Below are 16,902 nucleotides of genomic sequence, written 5' to 3'. Positions count from 1 at the left end.
ACAGACATTTGGGAAGGAAATAGAAGGAGGATAATTTTGAGGTCTCTCCAAAAACCAAAGGAGAAAAAAAGGTAATATAATATTTTTTTTCATTTATTTTGATTAACTGAAGGCTTCTGTTGAAACGGCAATTGCTCCCCGTTGGTTAGTAAATGAAACCAAACCCCTTGGCCTAGCAATTTGGGCCTTGCATTTAGCCCAAGCTATTATTTCCAGCCTTATTTGCAATTTTCCCCCACACACATTCTAAACTGCAGTTTTGAGTGTTCTCCAAATAAGACCAGTGTCCATTTCTCTGCTCTCATCTTCCCCTTCCCCTGGTGTGCTGCTCCCATCTCTAAATCCCATCTCTCCTCTCAGTCCAGGCTCAGATGCCACCTCCGCTCTCCCTGACCTCCCACACCAAGAGGTGTTTTTCCCAGCCTCTGAGGTGGAAGCTCTTCAGCATCTTCTAAGGTGTGCGAGAGCTCGGGACAGCCTGCCCCGCTCTGCTGGACCACCACAACTTGAGGGCAAGACTCCTTTCTGATTCATCTTTGGCAAACCTTAAAGGGTCAACCTAGAGCATTTCCCACAAGTCAGCCTCAATGAGCTTTGATGAATTAATGAATTAATAATTGGCTAAAGTAACTCCAAAAGTATCACTAGATATCCCAAATTCTAAGAAAGCCTTATCACAACCTGTTCTGCTTCTCCAGCTGCCAGCCTTCCTTCCCAGCCCACAGCTGCGATGAAAGGTGACCATTCCTTAGTGGTGAGCTGACAGTCTAAATAACTCGTCTGGGATAATAACACCCAGTCACAGGTCAAGGAGGACCAGTGTGAAACAGGCCTTGGAGGACACTCCACCCTCAGATAATGATGAAGTTCAACAGAGACTTACATTTTAATTCTAATGATGGTAAAATCAATTTACGTGAGGGCTTTCTTGCCCCCCAACTCCACCCTTCCAGTGGCAAGTTCTAGAAACTTGCTGTCAGTAGCACAGGGAAGACGCAAACTATTACTTCATCACTAAACTGTTGGCTGGTAACCAACTGCCTCTTGCTGGGTTTCAGCTCACTTCTCTCTACCCATCCCTCCCCATCTCTCCTCCCCGGCCCCGGATATGCCTTCAGGGCACATCTGTTTTATTTTTCCCCTTTATCAAAACAATTATTATTACCGCTCAGTCCAGTAATTTGCCATTCCCTCTATCTTCTTCGCTGACAGACTGGCCAGCAGCCGGATCCCTGGTTATCACAGGATCTTTTGAGGCAGTGAGCAGGTACGCAGCCCCGTCCACTGCCCGCTCCTGGGGAGAGCTTGCCTTTTGTTATTCCTGGCCCCTCCCTTTTCTCTGGATTAGATCATGACTCTTCTATGAAGACCCAGAGGGAAATGGGATTATGAAGAGTCTTGCTGGGTAAAAGCTATCTTGTCTTTATGACGACTTTTTTAAGTTCAGCTGCTGAGGGGCCTTCATGGCGGGGTAGAAGTTATCACACATTCGCGGAAGCTCCTTCAACGAGGTGCCCCCTGCTGAGCACACTTTCAGTGATGGGGGATGGAAGAGGAGGAGAGGAAAGGAGAGAGATGAAAAAAATCAGCAGAGGTGAGAACACTGAAAGCAGAGGAACAAGATGAGAAGAAGCACAAAGAGGAGACGTAAATCTAAGATGAGCACCAGCAGAGGCTACTCGCCTCTGAAGAGCAGAGTGCCGAGAAGTGTCTGACGCTCGTGAAACGCAGACACGGGTTTAGTGGGGTAAGAGCTGAGGATGAATAATTATTTACTTATTAAAAAAACTCATTAAAATTACATAAACTTACCACGATGGTTATAGTGTGCTCTGATCACAAGATACAGTTACCCCACTGAAGCTGTTTTGAAGATTAAATGACTTTAGAACAGGCTCACTGTGTACTAAACGGTATTCCATGTAGTCTGACATAGCACAACAACCCTGTGAAGCAGCTACTATTATCACACACACTTTACAGGTAAGGAAACTGAAGAGCAGAAGGATTAAGTCCTCTGGATCACAGAGCTGGCGAGTGGCTGAGCTGGACTTTAAACCCAGGCAGTCTGGCTCCAATGCTTCCGAAGTTGGGAGTCCAGTGAGGGTCTCCCCAAAACTTTCCAATGACAAACTGATTTAGCGGCATTCAGGGAAAGACAAATGTTTTGCCTGTTTGAAAACTCCCTTTTCCCTGCCTGTGCCAGCAATCTGTCTGTGTGAACAATGAGAGATGTGTTCAGGGCTGGGGTGTGAGTGGGCTGGAAGCACTTAACACCTTCTCCCTCCCTGCGCGCACAGGCGCTCGGCTCCTTGGCATCCTGGCCCTCTTTCCTGTGTCCTGGAAACCAGGCTGTGTGTTGAGGGGGAGGTGGTGAGAATAGGATGCTCAGGTCTGAAACTGTGTGTCACAACACCCAAGGGTTTTTTGTTGGCAGTTCCCACTCTTCACTTTCCTCTCAATCCCACTTTTCCCTATCCTAAATGCCATGTTGTTATTGTCCTACGGGACAGGAGCAGCATTTTCAGAAATGGGGGATTTATTTTTATAGCACAGCTGGTCTGCCAAAGGTCACATAATTTGGCAACATTCCCAGTGGTTAAAAATTAATTTCTCCTTATTAATACAACCAAGGTCCCACAGGATCAGAGCTCAGCCTTATCTAAACTTGACAGCTTCCTAAACCTTTAGAAGATGCTTTCTCCTGGAGGGCCAGCCATGCTATAAGGCCACTGTGTCCTGGAATCCGGCTCCACTGAATCCTGCTAGGTAATGCAACCATTAAGCCCCTCAGCCATTCCTCAGGAAGGCAGAGAAAGCTTTGAAAAATGCTGTAGGCTCTCCAGGACAAAATTCCGTAGTATCTTCCAGGAATGGGTTAATTAAAAAAAAAAAGGTGAATTCCTTACCTGGAAGAATCAGTACAAAGACTAACTTCTGGGGATCAAACACATGTCTTGTCTGTGTCTCAAAGATTATCCAGTGGCAAATGACTGTCAGATGATAAAATACCTCAGATATGTTAACGATACTACAAACTACTGCCCAGCTGTCACTTTTCAAGTCCTTTCTCGTCAGTGTAAGAAATTAAAAAGGTATTATTATGCTTCTGCTCCACTGGTTAAAAAAGGAAAATCGGATCTCTACTTCCTAAAGTCTTTCCACACTGGACTTTTGGGGAATATATACTGAAAACCCCTTACCAGTGAACCTGGCTCTGAATTCTGTCAACTCAGAATCGTCCCACACTTGGGTCACCCAGAGTCAGCTCATGCTCTGGATTGCTTTAATGAGCAGTTGAGTGAGAGGAAAAACACCAGGCAAGGGCCTCAGAAGCATCTAATCCATGATATCCCTCCCCACTGAACCCCCCAGACCCTCTCCACTGTTCTCTGTATCCATGTCTCATTGCATCTGAACTGGCATTCAGACTCCTGGCTCTGTCTACACCTGGAGAACAGGAACTGGCCTTTCAGTGGCGGAAGGTGGACCTTGCGTTCAACAGCAGGGGATGAGAGCCACTTGGTGCACCAGGAGTCCTGTCTGGATAGCCTTCCAACCTTCCATTTGGCAGCTGGGTGCTCTGTGGCCTAATCTGAGGGCTCCAGAGAATGACATGAAAGTCCCAACCTGGCATCTCAGATTCCACCAGGCCCATCTTGGACAAGAAGGGGCTTGCCCTGCAGCCCTCGGGGCGGGGTGGGGGTGGGGTGGGGGGTGGCTCCTCCTTCCATGGGTTTGCACTGTGTGCTCGGTTGGTAACTGACAACAGCTTCACTCCCTCCAGTGGCTGCTTATGGGGTAAAAGTGTGCTGGGCACCCTTTGAATGCGTGCACGAGACCAGTCCCCAGAGCCTAGAGCAAGCTGTCGTGTAGAATCTAGGAGTTTATAGTTTTGATTGCAAATTATCATGGCTGTCCATAGCCATTCCGCATTTTGGAGAGACAGGCTTAAAAAGAAACCCTCTTCAAATCCTTCTCCAGCGCCTAGACGTCACTGCTTCTCTTTCAGGATTTGTTTGAACCCAGACCTGTCTCCCACAGCCAATTTACACCTCTTATCTGATCATTGAGTCCAGACTGAAGGTTGAATTGACCGCGTCTGCCCGTGTCCATGGCAATGGTGTTAAAACCCAAGCACAGATCAAAGCTCTCCAGGCGAAGGGGGTGGGGGCTGGTTATACGGTCCGGGCTCTTTTGGCCCCCGGCAATATATCCCGGAGGTAGGGACATTAGGACTGAGAGTTGCCACCCTCTGAAGAAACCCATTGTCAGGGCCTGAATGATTTCCTGAGCAAAACCTAGTCCCCCGCGGATCCCGATTAACTCCAGCAAAGGGGAGTTTCTCGGCGGGCGCCGATCAGGAACGGCTAGCGCCAGGGGCCTCTCCTCTCCGCCTGAAACCGAAAGGAAGGGAGGCGGAGGGAGGTAGGGAGCGGGGAGCACACGCCAATAAACTAGAGCGCCCAGCTCCTCTCCTTGCAGAGAAATTCAACCTGAGCCGCAGACGCGGCCACACGGACGCGCCGGATCCCCTAAGCTTCGCCTGGAAAGCTGATTCCCACCCCCACACCCCCATGATTCCCAGACGGGCTACGCGTTCATCATCACCCCCCTCGCCCGCAGCCCCTGGACGTGGCCCTGCAGGTGCCCCTACCCAGCCGCCGGGCGCCCAGGACCTGGTGGGAAACCCGCAGGGCGGGCGGCCCGGGCGAAGGGTGGGGGCAGCCATTCAAGCAGGGCTCGCCTCGCCTCCATTAACTTGTGTTGATATTAAAGAGAAATCAATCAGGGAAAATGAAGCACTGGCCGGGAATATTCCTTTTTCTCACGTGGAAAAGCAAAGAGCGAAGCGGCGGGGGAGGGGGCTCTCCGGCCACCGCAGAGGCTTCGCCCGAGCAGAGAGCGCAGCCGCGAGGGAACTTTCTGGCAATGAGCAGCGTCGAGGAAATGCTGCAGGCTTCTCCCTGGGGGTGTCCCTGATCGGGGGAGGAGGGGACAAGGCTGGAGGAGTTGGAGGCGGCCAACTTCGCCCAGGCTTGAGCCTCGTTTTGCTTTCGCTGGGAAAATTTTTGCCTAACAGAATGTTTATGGATTGCTCGGCTCTGATTCTGCCGCGCAGCCCAAACAAATCGATGCGGCGTTAGGGACGGCGCTGGGGGTGGGTGGGAGGCAGGTGGGCCGGGGGGCCGCGTCCCCACCACCTGGGCGCCCGCACGCCGCGTGCTCTTCACCTGTCCCGGCACACAGGCGGGCGCCCGGCGCGCAGCGCGACTACAGGCGGGGCAATTGGGCGCGTTCCCGCGGCTCGAGGGGCTCCTTTCAGCCTCTTTCCGCCCTCCGCTCCGAAATCCCATCCCGGCTTCCCGCTGCCCAACTCGGCCAGCGCCCGGATCCCTGGCCCCTCCGAGCCGGCGCCCCAGGGGCGAGGGGCGGGCGGCGGGGTGGGGGAATGCGGCGTAGAGCGGCGCGGGAGGCAGGAGGGGGCGCTCGGGCAGGGCCCACCCGGTGGCCCCGAGTCCCCGAGCACGGGCGGGAGGGAGGCAGGCAAGCGGCGGCGGCGACGCGGCGTGGCAAGGAGTGGGGGAGCGTGGTGCGCGACGCCCACGCGGCCTCTCCGCAGCCCGCCAGTCCGAGGTGCAGAGCGCCGCGACCACGGGGTTATTTGCTCAATTGCTTCCCCGCATGCCCCTTCCTCCCTCCCTTTCTCTGACTCCTTCTCGGAATGGGTTCCCGCCGCTGGGCCCGGCCCCCTCCCGTCCGGCGAGCACCGAGTGAGTCAGAGGTCTAGCTGGGCCTCGCCCTTTGCCACCCGCCGCCAGCTCTCCGGGTGCCAATCGGCTGCTACCACGGAAAGCCCGAGCGGCCCGTGGCTTGCGATCGCATTCTCGGGCGGCTGGAGAATATCCACCCTGGGCGGCTCCCAGCTCCGCGTCCCAACAGGAGGTCCCACCCCGGGTTCGAGGCTGCCTGCCGCCTCTTCGTGGGTGACCTGCCCCGCGCTCCGCGCCTCTAGCCTTCTGTAGAAGTGACGCAGCGCGGCCTGGGGCTAGAGTAGGAGGGGGCTCTGCAGAGAGCGCGGGAGGCAGGTGGCAGAGCGGGAGTGGGTCCGAGCGGGTGTCGCTCACACACGTACACACTCCACGCAGCGCTGGGGGACAGATGTGCGAACATCTGGGGTAGGAGATGGCTCCTGAGTGTTCACCACCTCTCCTGCTCCGCACAGCACACAGAACCTGAAGTTGTATGTGCATGTGTGTGTGTGTGTGCCGCTGTGTGCGCGCGCTCGGGCGCCGGGTCCTACCCGAATCCTTGCCTGAATACATAATATACCCCGGGCATCCTCACCGCGCGCTCGCGCGCGCACACACAGCGAATCACACAAACATACATAATTTATGCAGCATCCAGGTCTGTGGGAGGTAATTTAATTTCGCTTCAAGATGAGAATTTAGAATTAAGGCAAGAGTGGATGGGGAGGCACTGGAAATCGCCCCAGTGGGACCTGCACCCATCTCTTTGATTGGATTTACAGCAGTCCTGAAGAGCAGTTGTGGCAGAGAATGAGCAGCAAAGGTGGGGATTTGGAGAGCAAGGGCATTCCTGAGTCTTCCTCCCTCGCAAATAAACACCGGAGCTTAAAGTGGGGTGTGTGGTGTGTTGGTGGGTGAGAGCCAGAGGACCAGGCACAGTGCTTCCTCTTCAGTTAATCCAGGCTCCCAGGACGCACTAGCCCTGATGATGGGGGAGGTGCCCAGGAGGCTGCAGGGTTAGCCCTACCACTGCGGCCCTAGCCTCAAAGGGCCTTGGTAAGGGCACTCAGGATGGCTTTTTCTCTCCTCTCTTTTCCCTATTTCCTCCATAGATGGTTTCCCCTTCTCAGTCACCTGTAGCAGCTTCTAAGAGTTTTGTCAGATTCCAGACACTGTTCTCAGAGGGGAGAGGGGCTCACCCTGGAGAGTGGTGTGGGGAAGGAAGGACAAGCCCCACTGGGTTCCCCGAAACCAGAGGTCCCTTCTCAAGGAGTGTAGCACTTGCCAGCCCTCCCTGGACAAATGCTGGCCCCAGATTGTTCTGGGCCTTGCAGTGCTTATCTCTGCAGTCTATCCACACACCCTTTTGACAGTGCTTGAGAACAAATTCCACTCAAAAGTTCTAACGACTTCACAAGAGAGAGACCTTCGAGGGCCACACTGTTTTATCTAATAATAATTTTTAAAAGAACATATGATTTACTTTCCCAGAAAATGCATGAATTCGGGAAAGAGCAGGGACGACCAACAGCCCAAGCCCCTAGCCCAGCAGCAAGCTAGCTCGCTCCATCAGCCTCAGCCCTGTGATTTTGAGGCGGATCCACACATTCTACAAAGAACCCACAGCATTGGAAAAGCAAAACTAGACTCTTGTCTTTCCCAAGCCCTTCAGTTAACATTGCTCAGTGTAGCTAAGTGTAGGGAATGCAAATGATTTATATTTCGCTGGCTAGGTTGAAGAAACTCAAGGGAGATGTGTTCTGCTTCAAGACAGAGGGGGAAAAAATCCCAAAAACTGTAATGCAAAGGCTTTGTAGTATTTTTAAACCTTTGATTCAGTCCATATGTGACATCTGAACACCGCCAGATTCTATGTTTCAAAACACACACACACGCGCGCACACACACACTCCTAGCAGGAGAGAAAAGTTGGGTTTTAGCAGCAGCGGTGGTGTAGGAAGGGCCGGCTGGGCTCTCTAAATTATTCAGTACTGAGGGAGCTCCTTCTATGCCATTCCGTGTGGTCCCCCTGCATTGGCAAATTGTTTTTAAAAGGGAAAAGCATGATGAAATGAATAGAAAAAACTTTCAGGGCTTACCTGGTTGGCCTCTCACTTCGTGTCCTGAGAAGTAGAGAGCTAAGAAAACCCAGGTGAGAGGAAACATTTCCATTTTGGAGAAGGAGGCTTTCTCCGAGCCGGATTTGTAGATTTCCTGTACAATTGTAAGTCTTTGTGTTTTTCTCTCTCTTATGTTCGTCCTTAGAGTGTCTCCTGCAAAGGTTTCTAGTGGTCAGTGTTTCCCTCTTGGGTCCTGGCGGTTGGTCTTCACCTTTATTCTTGCTGAATCTCCACCTCGCCAGGAGGAGGGCAGCTCTTGAAATCAGCAAAGAGGGAGCAAGCCGGGAAGAGGGGACGGGTTTCCTCTCTTAAAAACAAAACGTATCTATGTCCTCTCCAGTTCCTCAAAGTGTCATTTCCTTTATCCTACATCACGAATATTTCCCGACAGCCAAGCGTAAAAAAATAAGAAGAAGAAAAATAAAAGCCAAGACTTGCCTTGGGCATCACCCGGCCCCCAGGCAGCCGTGTGATCGCAGAGGCGTAAACTGACACACGTCCCCGGCACCGGGACCCGCACGCGGGCGGAGGACCCACCGCCGGACGGCCCGAGGGGGAGGCGGCCGCCCTGCTCGCGCCCTCGCCGGGTTCCTCCAGCGGGAGCCTTCCCCAAAGGCTACACCCGCTCGGCCAGCCTCTCGAGGGGAGTCTGAGCAAGCAAGCCGCTGCCGCTGCTGCTGCCGGTGCGGCGGCGGCCGGGATCGCGGGGAGTGAGCGCGCCCCTCTCCGAGTCGGCTCGCGCCCGCCTTCGCCTCCACCTCGCCCAGCGCCTCGCCTAGTGTCTGCGCGTCTGAGGATGTGCCGGGTCGGGCTGCGGGCCGGTGCCTCGCTCGCGTTCTCTGCTTCCCCTCCGGCTCCCCTCTGCCTTTTCAGGCCGAGCAGCATGTGGATGTCAGAGCGGCGGCAGAGCTATCCGATTACGCGCCGGCTCAGGGCCCGCCCCTTCTGTGTTCCTGATTAAAGAGGCAGCCGCGGAGGCGCGCGGCTCACAGCCCAGCGCCGCGGCACCCAGCTGGGGCGGGGCGGCGGCGGCTCCCCCCGGCCGCCGCCAGATCAAAGTTCAGGCAGCTCCCACCCAGCCGTCCCGCTCCCACCCACGCTTTTCGACCCCCTGGGTCCCTCCGCGCTTGGCTGCGCCGGTCCGCCCGTGCGCAATGCCCCGGAGAAGGAGCGCCCCGGGGCACCTCCAGGGCGCGCTGCCCTTGGCCGCGTCGTCCCCGCCCGAGGGAGACTCTGCGGGAAACGGGGGAAATCCTTATTCCCCCCAAATTCTCCGACTCCGGTGCCACACACGTAGAACCTGACACAATGCCACGCGCAATGGCGTTACAAGAGGCGTTGGGCGGCGTACGGTGTGTGGAGCAGGAAGCCAGGCGGCAGCTCAGCCATGCGTTCGCACAGGCAGCGGTGCGTGGCGGCGACACACACAGCCAGTCCCCGCTGACTAAAACCCCAAACACACCCTGCGTTTACTACTCAGATCCTGTGCTGTGTCCGAAACATACTCCTCTCCTCTCTGGGTGAGGATTTAGTTCTCCCTGCGCCCCTAACTTGTGACTCTCAGAAGAAGAGGAAAGACTTTCTTCTAAGAACTCCCAGGTAATTAAATTGGATTCCCCCAACCCTCCAAAAGAGTACAGTACATGAAGGCTTCTCCTGAAATGCTACTGTAAGTACCTATGTTCACGTTTTCCCCATGGAAATGTGGTCACAACGCGGAGAGAAGGAAAACAGCATTGTGCCAACTATTTTTAAACGGAGGCGTGAAAACTGTTTAGAGGGAGCTTCAAGCTGACAGTTGGGGAAACGCTTGTATCTTTGTTTCTGAGGATGGCTTTGCGGATTCCAAACTGTCTTGCTTCCCTAGGCACCTAGTCTACATTATCAGGAGGACTCCAGCAGGAACGGTCCAAATAACACTCTGCGTATACCTTTCCTGTCACTCTACCGATGAAGAAAAATAAAGTTTGGGTGACAAGAAACACACACACATCTGACTATCCCATTCATTTCTTTGCTTGTACTTTTGGATTCTTCTGGGTGGTTTTCCTCCTTATCTGGACTTGCCATTAGCTTTGTTTACCACTTTTAGTGTTTGAAAAATCTGTAACCCCCACTTAACTGTTATTTACACTGAGATAACCAAAACAAAATTGAATCAGAAGTGATTTGCAAATAGTTGAGCCAAGCGGTGGAGGGATTTTACAGTGCTGTGTAAATCCACAGGCTGCTATCACACCACTCATCTTGGATGCCTGCTCTGAAAGGGCATTAACGGAGGCCTAGTGAGTCCCTCCGGCCAGCACATCCCCTGGCTGGCCAGAAGCTCCCTTTCATTCCTTTCATTCTCTCTGTCTCCCTCTCCCTTTCTTCTTTCCCTGGCTTGAGAGCACATCCACATTTTTAAAAACTCCAGATTTACTTTCCTTCCTGTTTACAGGTCAGTTGTAAAGGCAGACCACAGTTACCCATATCCAGTGGAGTAGAGAGGCAGTCTGGATTTTGAACCTTAAGCAGAAATCCTGGCTTGTATTATTGCCAAGACACTGACCTGAGGACAAATGACACTATCCAAAGTGACAGAGCCTGAATGAAGAGTCACTTAGTATTGCCTCCCCCACTACTGCCCAGGTGTGCCAACCCAGTCTAGCAAATGCCCCACATGGAAGAATCCTGTTTCTGAGAACATTATAGCCAGAGTTTGGTGAAGAGCACCGGGAAGAGGAGAGAGAGAGAGAGAGAAAGTAAACTGAAGCTCATTGGAAAACTCTAAGAATGACAACTCTGGACTTCTGCTCTTGGGGTCTCAGGGTTGAGGGTCCCCATCAGGCTGCTTCGAGGGTACCTGGTGTGGTAGGAGAGGGGTCAGTTTCAGGGTTTTGTTCCCAGATCTGATTCCCAGTGTTACAGACTTTAATTTTTCAGAAATGTCCTAATGAGGGAGCTGCCTTCCTGCCTAGGAGTCCTCAGTCCTCCTCTTGGAGACTTATGGCTCAGCTCGAGCACATCCTGATTTCCTGCTGTTGGGGAAAGGCTGGGACTTGGGTTCAGAGCCTTGGGGACACCCAGTGGCCAGACCACTGTTAATCCTCTAGGGGGCAGCACTCAATAAATAATGCCAACACTCCCTCAGCTGCTCTCCTGGTGGTGCTTTTACTTGCAGGAGCCCCCGCCCTTCATCAGACCTGGGAGGACTCCAAGGGAGGCCAGATCTGCCTCAGCCCACTCTGAACAAGAGCCCACCAGCCTGGCGGGGACTTAGAATTGCTGTAACCCAGGACTTCCAACCACTCTTGGGACCTGAACACAAATCCCACACGTGCCCAATGGGAAAGGAATCCTTAGGGAAATTCTCCAGACGGACTGGCTCAGACCTGCCAGCCCCGGGTTTTGTCTAAACTGGAATCTCAGCGGTTTGGCTGCAGCTGGTTTGGTTTCCACCAGAGGTGCAGGGGTGAGGAGCCCGGCACTGTACTTTTCATTATTTGGTGAGTCCACATCCTTGGACTCTCCTAGAGTAGACTGCCCTCTAAAAGGCTGGTAGCCTCAAAAGAAACAGTGGGCTTGTTAACAGAAACACCGAACTGCCTAGAAAACAGCTAACTGGTGAGGGTGCGATTCCTGGCAGCATCGCTGACTCACCTAGGACGTTTCACATCATTATCCTTCATTGTGAGATGATCACAGGTAATCCCATCCTACATTCCATTCCTGTGACAGGAAGGGATGTGGGGAACATAAAACAGATCTGTAAAACAGCTAAGAGAAAGCTGTAACCCAGCCACACCCCAGTGGAAAGATGGGCGTTCCCAGCTAGACAGTCCCAAACCTGAGGGTGCCTCAGAATCACCAAAGGCAGGTGTTAAAAATTCAGATCCCTGGGTGCCGGCCTCCTGCAGATCACATCCCTTGGGTCTCCGGTGGTGTCTGGGAATCTGTATTACATTTGAGGTGATTCTGATACAAATGTTCAAGTCAGCAATTGGGAACCTCTGTTCTGAGATGCTATATTTATACATGGCCTTCGATATATTCGTGTCCACTGAAGGACACCTGGACGAGTATTTCTTCTCATTTCCCCTCCAGGCACTTTTCAGACGGGGGCAGATGATTCAAGTTTCTGGGAAAAGCCACCAAGAACATGTCCCTTAAAATGCCAGAGTGATGCTATTCCCAGCTTTACCTTGTAACATTTGTTTAGCAGCAGCAGCAAAGAGCCTTTTAAAAACACCAAGAATCTCAGCTCACGGGGGCAGGAGGTTTGCAGGAAATGTTCCAAGTGCCAGCTGATGGGGTTTATGGATCCGGCCCTTTCGCCACCAGCCCACTCAACCGTTGGTTGCTACTAGAGGTTTGTTTCAGGTATGGCTTTCCATCTGTGTACATCACATTGTCCTTATTAAACGCTCGTGGAAGCATGACGATGCAGGAGGTGTGCAAGCAAGTAAGACATTTGGGTCTTGCCTCCTGGGACCACAGAATCTAAAAGCTCCAGAAGTTTCCTGCTTCCACAATAGATGCCACCTGTCACATGGTGCTTCCCCGTATCTGAGCCCCAACGTCGACAAGCTCTCACCTTGACGGGGAGATAGGAGGCATAACTGCATCTTAATCTGTAATTTCCTACAATGCCCTGGCTAATGCTTAGCTGCATCTGTCTCAGAGGCAGAGCTTCAGTTAAAATGTAATAGGTCCTCATTTTTTATTCTCTTTTGTTTGAAGCTGAAGTCCCAGTTTCTGGTCAATAAGGTTTTTTCCCACTCTTTAAGCAATCTACATTTTTCTTTTATTCAATACACTTGAACCCGGCCTAGTAGTTTCTATCTAATATTAGCTTTGGTGCGTTCCCAGAATCTTTACACATTTCCAGAAAGTATCAAAATCTCCCTCACTCTAAACTGTGTGTCTCTCTCATCTCTTTCTCAGACGCAGACACTAGATCAGGAAGGAGGGAACCTTATGAATGAAAAAAAGGAAAAAATGAGTGAACTGTGCAAAATCCATTCAAGCATCCCTGGAACCCTTGGCCAGGGAAACTGAAGAAGTCATACTGCTCCCTCTACTCTGCTTGGCTTCAGCAAGAGTTGGCTCTCCCTCTACCACACTAATTTTTATGCATTTGAGGCATCACTGCTTCAAAAGGGACCCAGCCAACCCTTCCCTTGAGAGCAGCATTCTCTGGTACAGCTTCCGGCAGTGAGGGCCATATCTGCGCTTCTCACATGGCTACCGGGCATCTGAAATGTGCCCAGTGTGACTGAGTAACTGAATTTTAAGTTGTATTTAATTTTATTAAATACAATTTCCCAGCCCCTCAAAAAAATACAGATTCCACATGTATTTAAAGGCTGCCATATTGGACAGCTCAGCTTTAGATAATCAAAAGGCCAGAGCTGGAGATTCCCACAGGAACCCCAAGAAATTCACACCCTTGTCAGGCTCCGAGGCTCCCTCACTTGTTCGCCAAAAGGGAACCCCAGGATGAGCAGAGGTGTCACTTGAAAATGTTGGGCGTCTATTGGGCGAGGAAGAGAAGGGCTGGCTCAGACTACTGTCTGTCATCTGGTGCCCCTCCTGTGCCCTCCTTGATGACATTTCCAGAGCCCTCACCAGGGTCAGGGGCTTCACAGTGCCCCAGTCTCTTGGCCTCAGCTCCCATCCTCAGTGGAGAGAAGAAGGTGGGGGCAACAGAAACCTGAGGTCAGGGCGATGGGCCCTAGGGCGCCACTGCCCTTGAGTGTCCTTGAAAAGTCTGTTCACCAATTTGGGACCAGTTTCCTCACTGGTAGAATGAGGGGTTGGTTTGAATGACTTCTACCTCTTTTCAGTTTTGAATTTTGGCTAGCAATCTTTCCTGACTCCATCCTCATGCATAAATTTAAAACTGGTTCTGGTTCTAATTTCATAACCACCCTAAGTCATTGAAATTAGTAATCATTTATCCCCCAAGAAGACGTTAATGCATGGATGGGGCTTAACCAGATATTCCATTATCACAGTATTTACACTGGGGACCTTTTCTCAGAGCGAGTATTGGTGAGTATATTAGGCATCTTGGCAGGGCTTTCAGAGGAGATATTTTTGGAAAAATGCCTTTCCTAGCCCCTCAAAAAAAAAAATACAGATTCCACTTGACAATCACAAACAAGAGCTAAGAATTTATTTGTAACATCATGGCGTTTATAGGCGGTGTGACTGGAAATTTTAGGGTTGCGATCTGAAATCTTTTACCATCCAGGAAAATCTTATTTTGAGCTGAAAATTCCCATTCTCTCGCTAAATTCATAGACTAATATCTTGGACACTTGAATCTTCCGACCATGAGGGCACATCGCTTTTCCTCGTTCACGTTCATAGATATCCTATCCACCCCCGCTGATGTGTAAGGGCTTTCTTTCTTATTTTTTGTTATTGCTGTTTTCAGATTTGTAACCTGTGACTTGTGCCTTAATTAGACATCTACATGTCGTGACTGTTACATGAGGATGGCAATAGCTGCTAATTTGAGCATGAGAGTCCTGATGGAAAGGCAAGAGTCAGGAAGCTGACCTTCTGCTATTGAGGATACTGCGGGGTGAGTTAATTCACACCCACCACAGTCATTAGTTCCCGCTCTCTTCCTTTGAATATTTACTCCTACGCAGTTTACTGAGCTGCCAATCAACCCTTAGTATCCAGATGAGATCCCTGGTGTCAAGCAGGCTTGGAACGATGCTTGCTTTCTGTAGGGACCAAGAAATCACTTCTAGAGACAGCTTCTTTCCTGTTTCCAGACTTGGATTCTATTTATTTTCTAAATTAAAAAAAGAGAATAAGTAGTACAGGTACATTGTTAGAAGAAGTTCAAACAGCATCAAAAGGTATCCAGTGAAAACTTATGCTTCCCTCCCACCCCAACCCCCAGTGTTGCGCTTCACTTCTCCCCTTCACCTCCCCATTCATCAGGGTTTGGGTATCCTTCCAGAGATACTGGGGCTGTGCTCCAAGTTAAGGGCAGAAACACATTTGATGTCTTCCCAGCTCCTTTCTCTAGCTCTCTCTCTCTCCCCAGCCCTAAGCAGTAATGATCGTGAAAACCGTTAGGGGGCAGCTGTGACCAGAAAAGGGACAACAGAAAATGCAGAGCTGAAATCCTAGAGAAGAGATGCGAAAGGAAATGGAAGGAATGCCAAGGAGAGGGATCCGCAAAGGAGAACAATGAAAAAGAAAGCTGAAATAAGCCAGTGCAAAGCATTAAGGAATAAAAGGAAGTGGAGAAGGAAGTTATAATATTAAAAAGCTAAAGGAAGTGTCTGTGTTAAGAGAGGGGAAATTCACAAAGGCTAGGGATTATTTGAGTTTCTTTTTTTTTTTTTTAAAGCAAACCTGTGGAACCTGAAGTGGCTCAAAGCAAGCGGAAAGTGGAAGGTGATCTTTCCTGAACCGGAAGGCATTTTTCATGGTGCACCTCACATTCTTAGGGCCTGTGCCAGACTGAAGGGTCCAGAGTGCCCTCTGTGCACCAGGGTTCGTGAGGGTGGGGACGGGGTGGAGCAGCCCCCTTTCCTCACATCTTCAGAACGCTCAAGAATGCTTTCAGCCTCTGCAGGCGTGCGGGATTGGCCTGAATATAAAGGCGCCGTTCTATTTCTCAGTGCAGCAGGGCTCAGAAAGGAGGGACGAGTTTCTTTTGAAGCTGATGCCATAATCAAAGTGCTTTCAGGTGCAGTGCAGGCAAACCTCCCCTATTTCAGCAGGTTAACTTCATTAAAGCTCCTAGCCACTGCTTTCATGTTTTCTTGGCTGTCCCCCGGGTACATTAGGCAGAAACAAGCCCTGGGGAGCTCTGTGCCCTGGTGCTTTGCGCTGTGAATGGAATGCAGGGCAACGTTTACGCTGGGGTAATACGAAATGGGAAGTTGCTTCTAGAGCACAACAAATATGATCACTTTTAGTGTAGTCCTCATAGTCCTCTTTTCTCTTTCTAATCCAAACTTCCCTTCCCCAGCTTTAGAAGAGACAAGGAACACTTGAGGAAACCCTGCTCTCGGGTCACCAGACAATGCGTGGGGTGCCCGGGCAGAACTGCTGAATCCGATTCAGAACACAGGATCCTCCCAGGCTGACCCACGCTGTGCCCAATGTCACTCATCAAAATCCAGGGAGAACTTTTCTTTTGGGATCACAGTCACTTGCTCTAGTCACCCATCGCAGTTATTAGGCTCTTGTATTTACTGAAGACCTGGGATGGGTAGGGGACCCTGGAGGCACTTGCCGAAAGGAACCCCGAGACCCTGTGCCCAAGGAGCTGGGGCTTTCCCAGGTGGGCGCTGAGGTAAGTTGCAACATGAGCAGTTTCCAGCAGTGGTCATTTGCAGCATTCGAGTTTTCCCTGGGGCCTGAAGTCAGACCCTCTCTCCAATCCTCTTGCACTCTCGTTCTCTTTTTCTTTGACCCGGAGTCCTAGAGTTTAGTTTCTCAGAAGTTTTAAAAGTCATGCTGGAAAGTTGGCCAAACAAAAACCTCTCTGACCAGAAGCAATTTGCTTCCCTTTAAACAAATCTCCCAAAGTTAAATTACAAAGCGAGTTTGTCTCTTCGTCAGCATTTGGCAAGGATCTGGGATGTGAAAACACTTCCCATTTGATTTGACCATAATTTAGAAGAAAGAGTCCAATTTTTGACCTTTCAGCACATGTGGAAGTGTGTTTTCCTGTTGCTATACCCGGCTGACAGTGTTATCACAAGACCATCCTTCTCCCGCACTGAGCTCCCCAGCCCTTAGAAAATGGGAGGGTCGCACTAGAGGGGTGAGGAGCATCCTGGGGCAGGTCAGCCCAATCACAGGATGAGTTAGGTCAACAAAGTGAGATGACAGACGTGGCAGAGGGAGCACAGGCCCAGAGCCAGGTCAGAAGACCTAGCTTGTGGTTCTGGCTTTCTCATTGATGCTGTGTGTGCCTTGGGTCAAATCCTTTCCCCTCTCTGTGATCCTGTTTCCTCAATCATAAAAGGGGTGTTGTTATTCCAGAGAATGGCCCCACCCAATTA

The 16,902-nt window shown here is 51.2% G+C and overlaps 1 protein-coding gene across 3 annotated transcripts in view; it reads right to left on the bottom strand.

The window, feature by feature from the left end:
• NRP2 (neuropilin 2) overlaps positions 1-8,738 on the bottom strand; it is a 111,503-nt gene extending 102,765 nt beyond the window's left edge. For 2 of the 3 annotated variants that reach the window (XM_087435683.1, XM_004426832.3), the window contains exon 1: positions 7,853-8,738. In XM_087435683.1, the coding sequence (XP_087291809.1) occupies positions 7,853-7,925 (73 nt within the window). In that variant the 5' untranslated portion in view covers positions 7,926-8,738. The remainder of the gene's footprint in view (positions 1-7,852) is intronic. The other variant, XM_004426828.3, reaches the window with a different exon arrangement.
• Between the last annotated feature and the right edge of the window lie 8,164 nt (positions 8,739-16,902).

The sequence above is a fragment of the Ceratotherium simum genome, chromosome 9 (genome assembly GCF_057802395.1).
Source record: "Ceratotherium simum simum isolate JZ-2026a chromosome 9, ASM5780239v1, whole genome shotgun sequence".
Taxonomy (NCBI): domain Eukaryota; kingdom Metazoa; phylum Chordata; class Mammalia; order Perissodactyla; family Rhinocerotidae; genus Ceratotherium; species Ceratotherium simum.
This window is presented reverse-complemented; position numbering and strand designations above follow the sequence as displayed.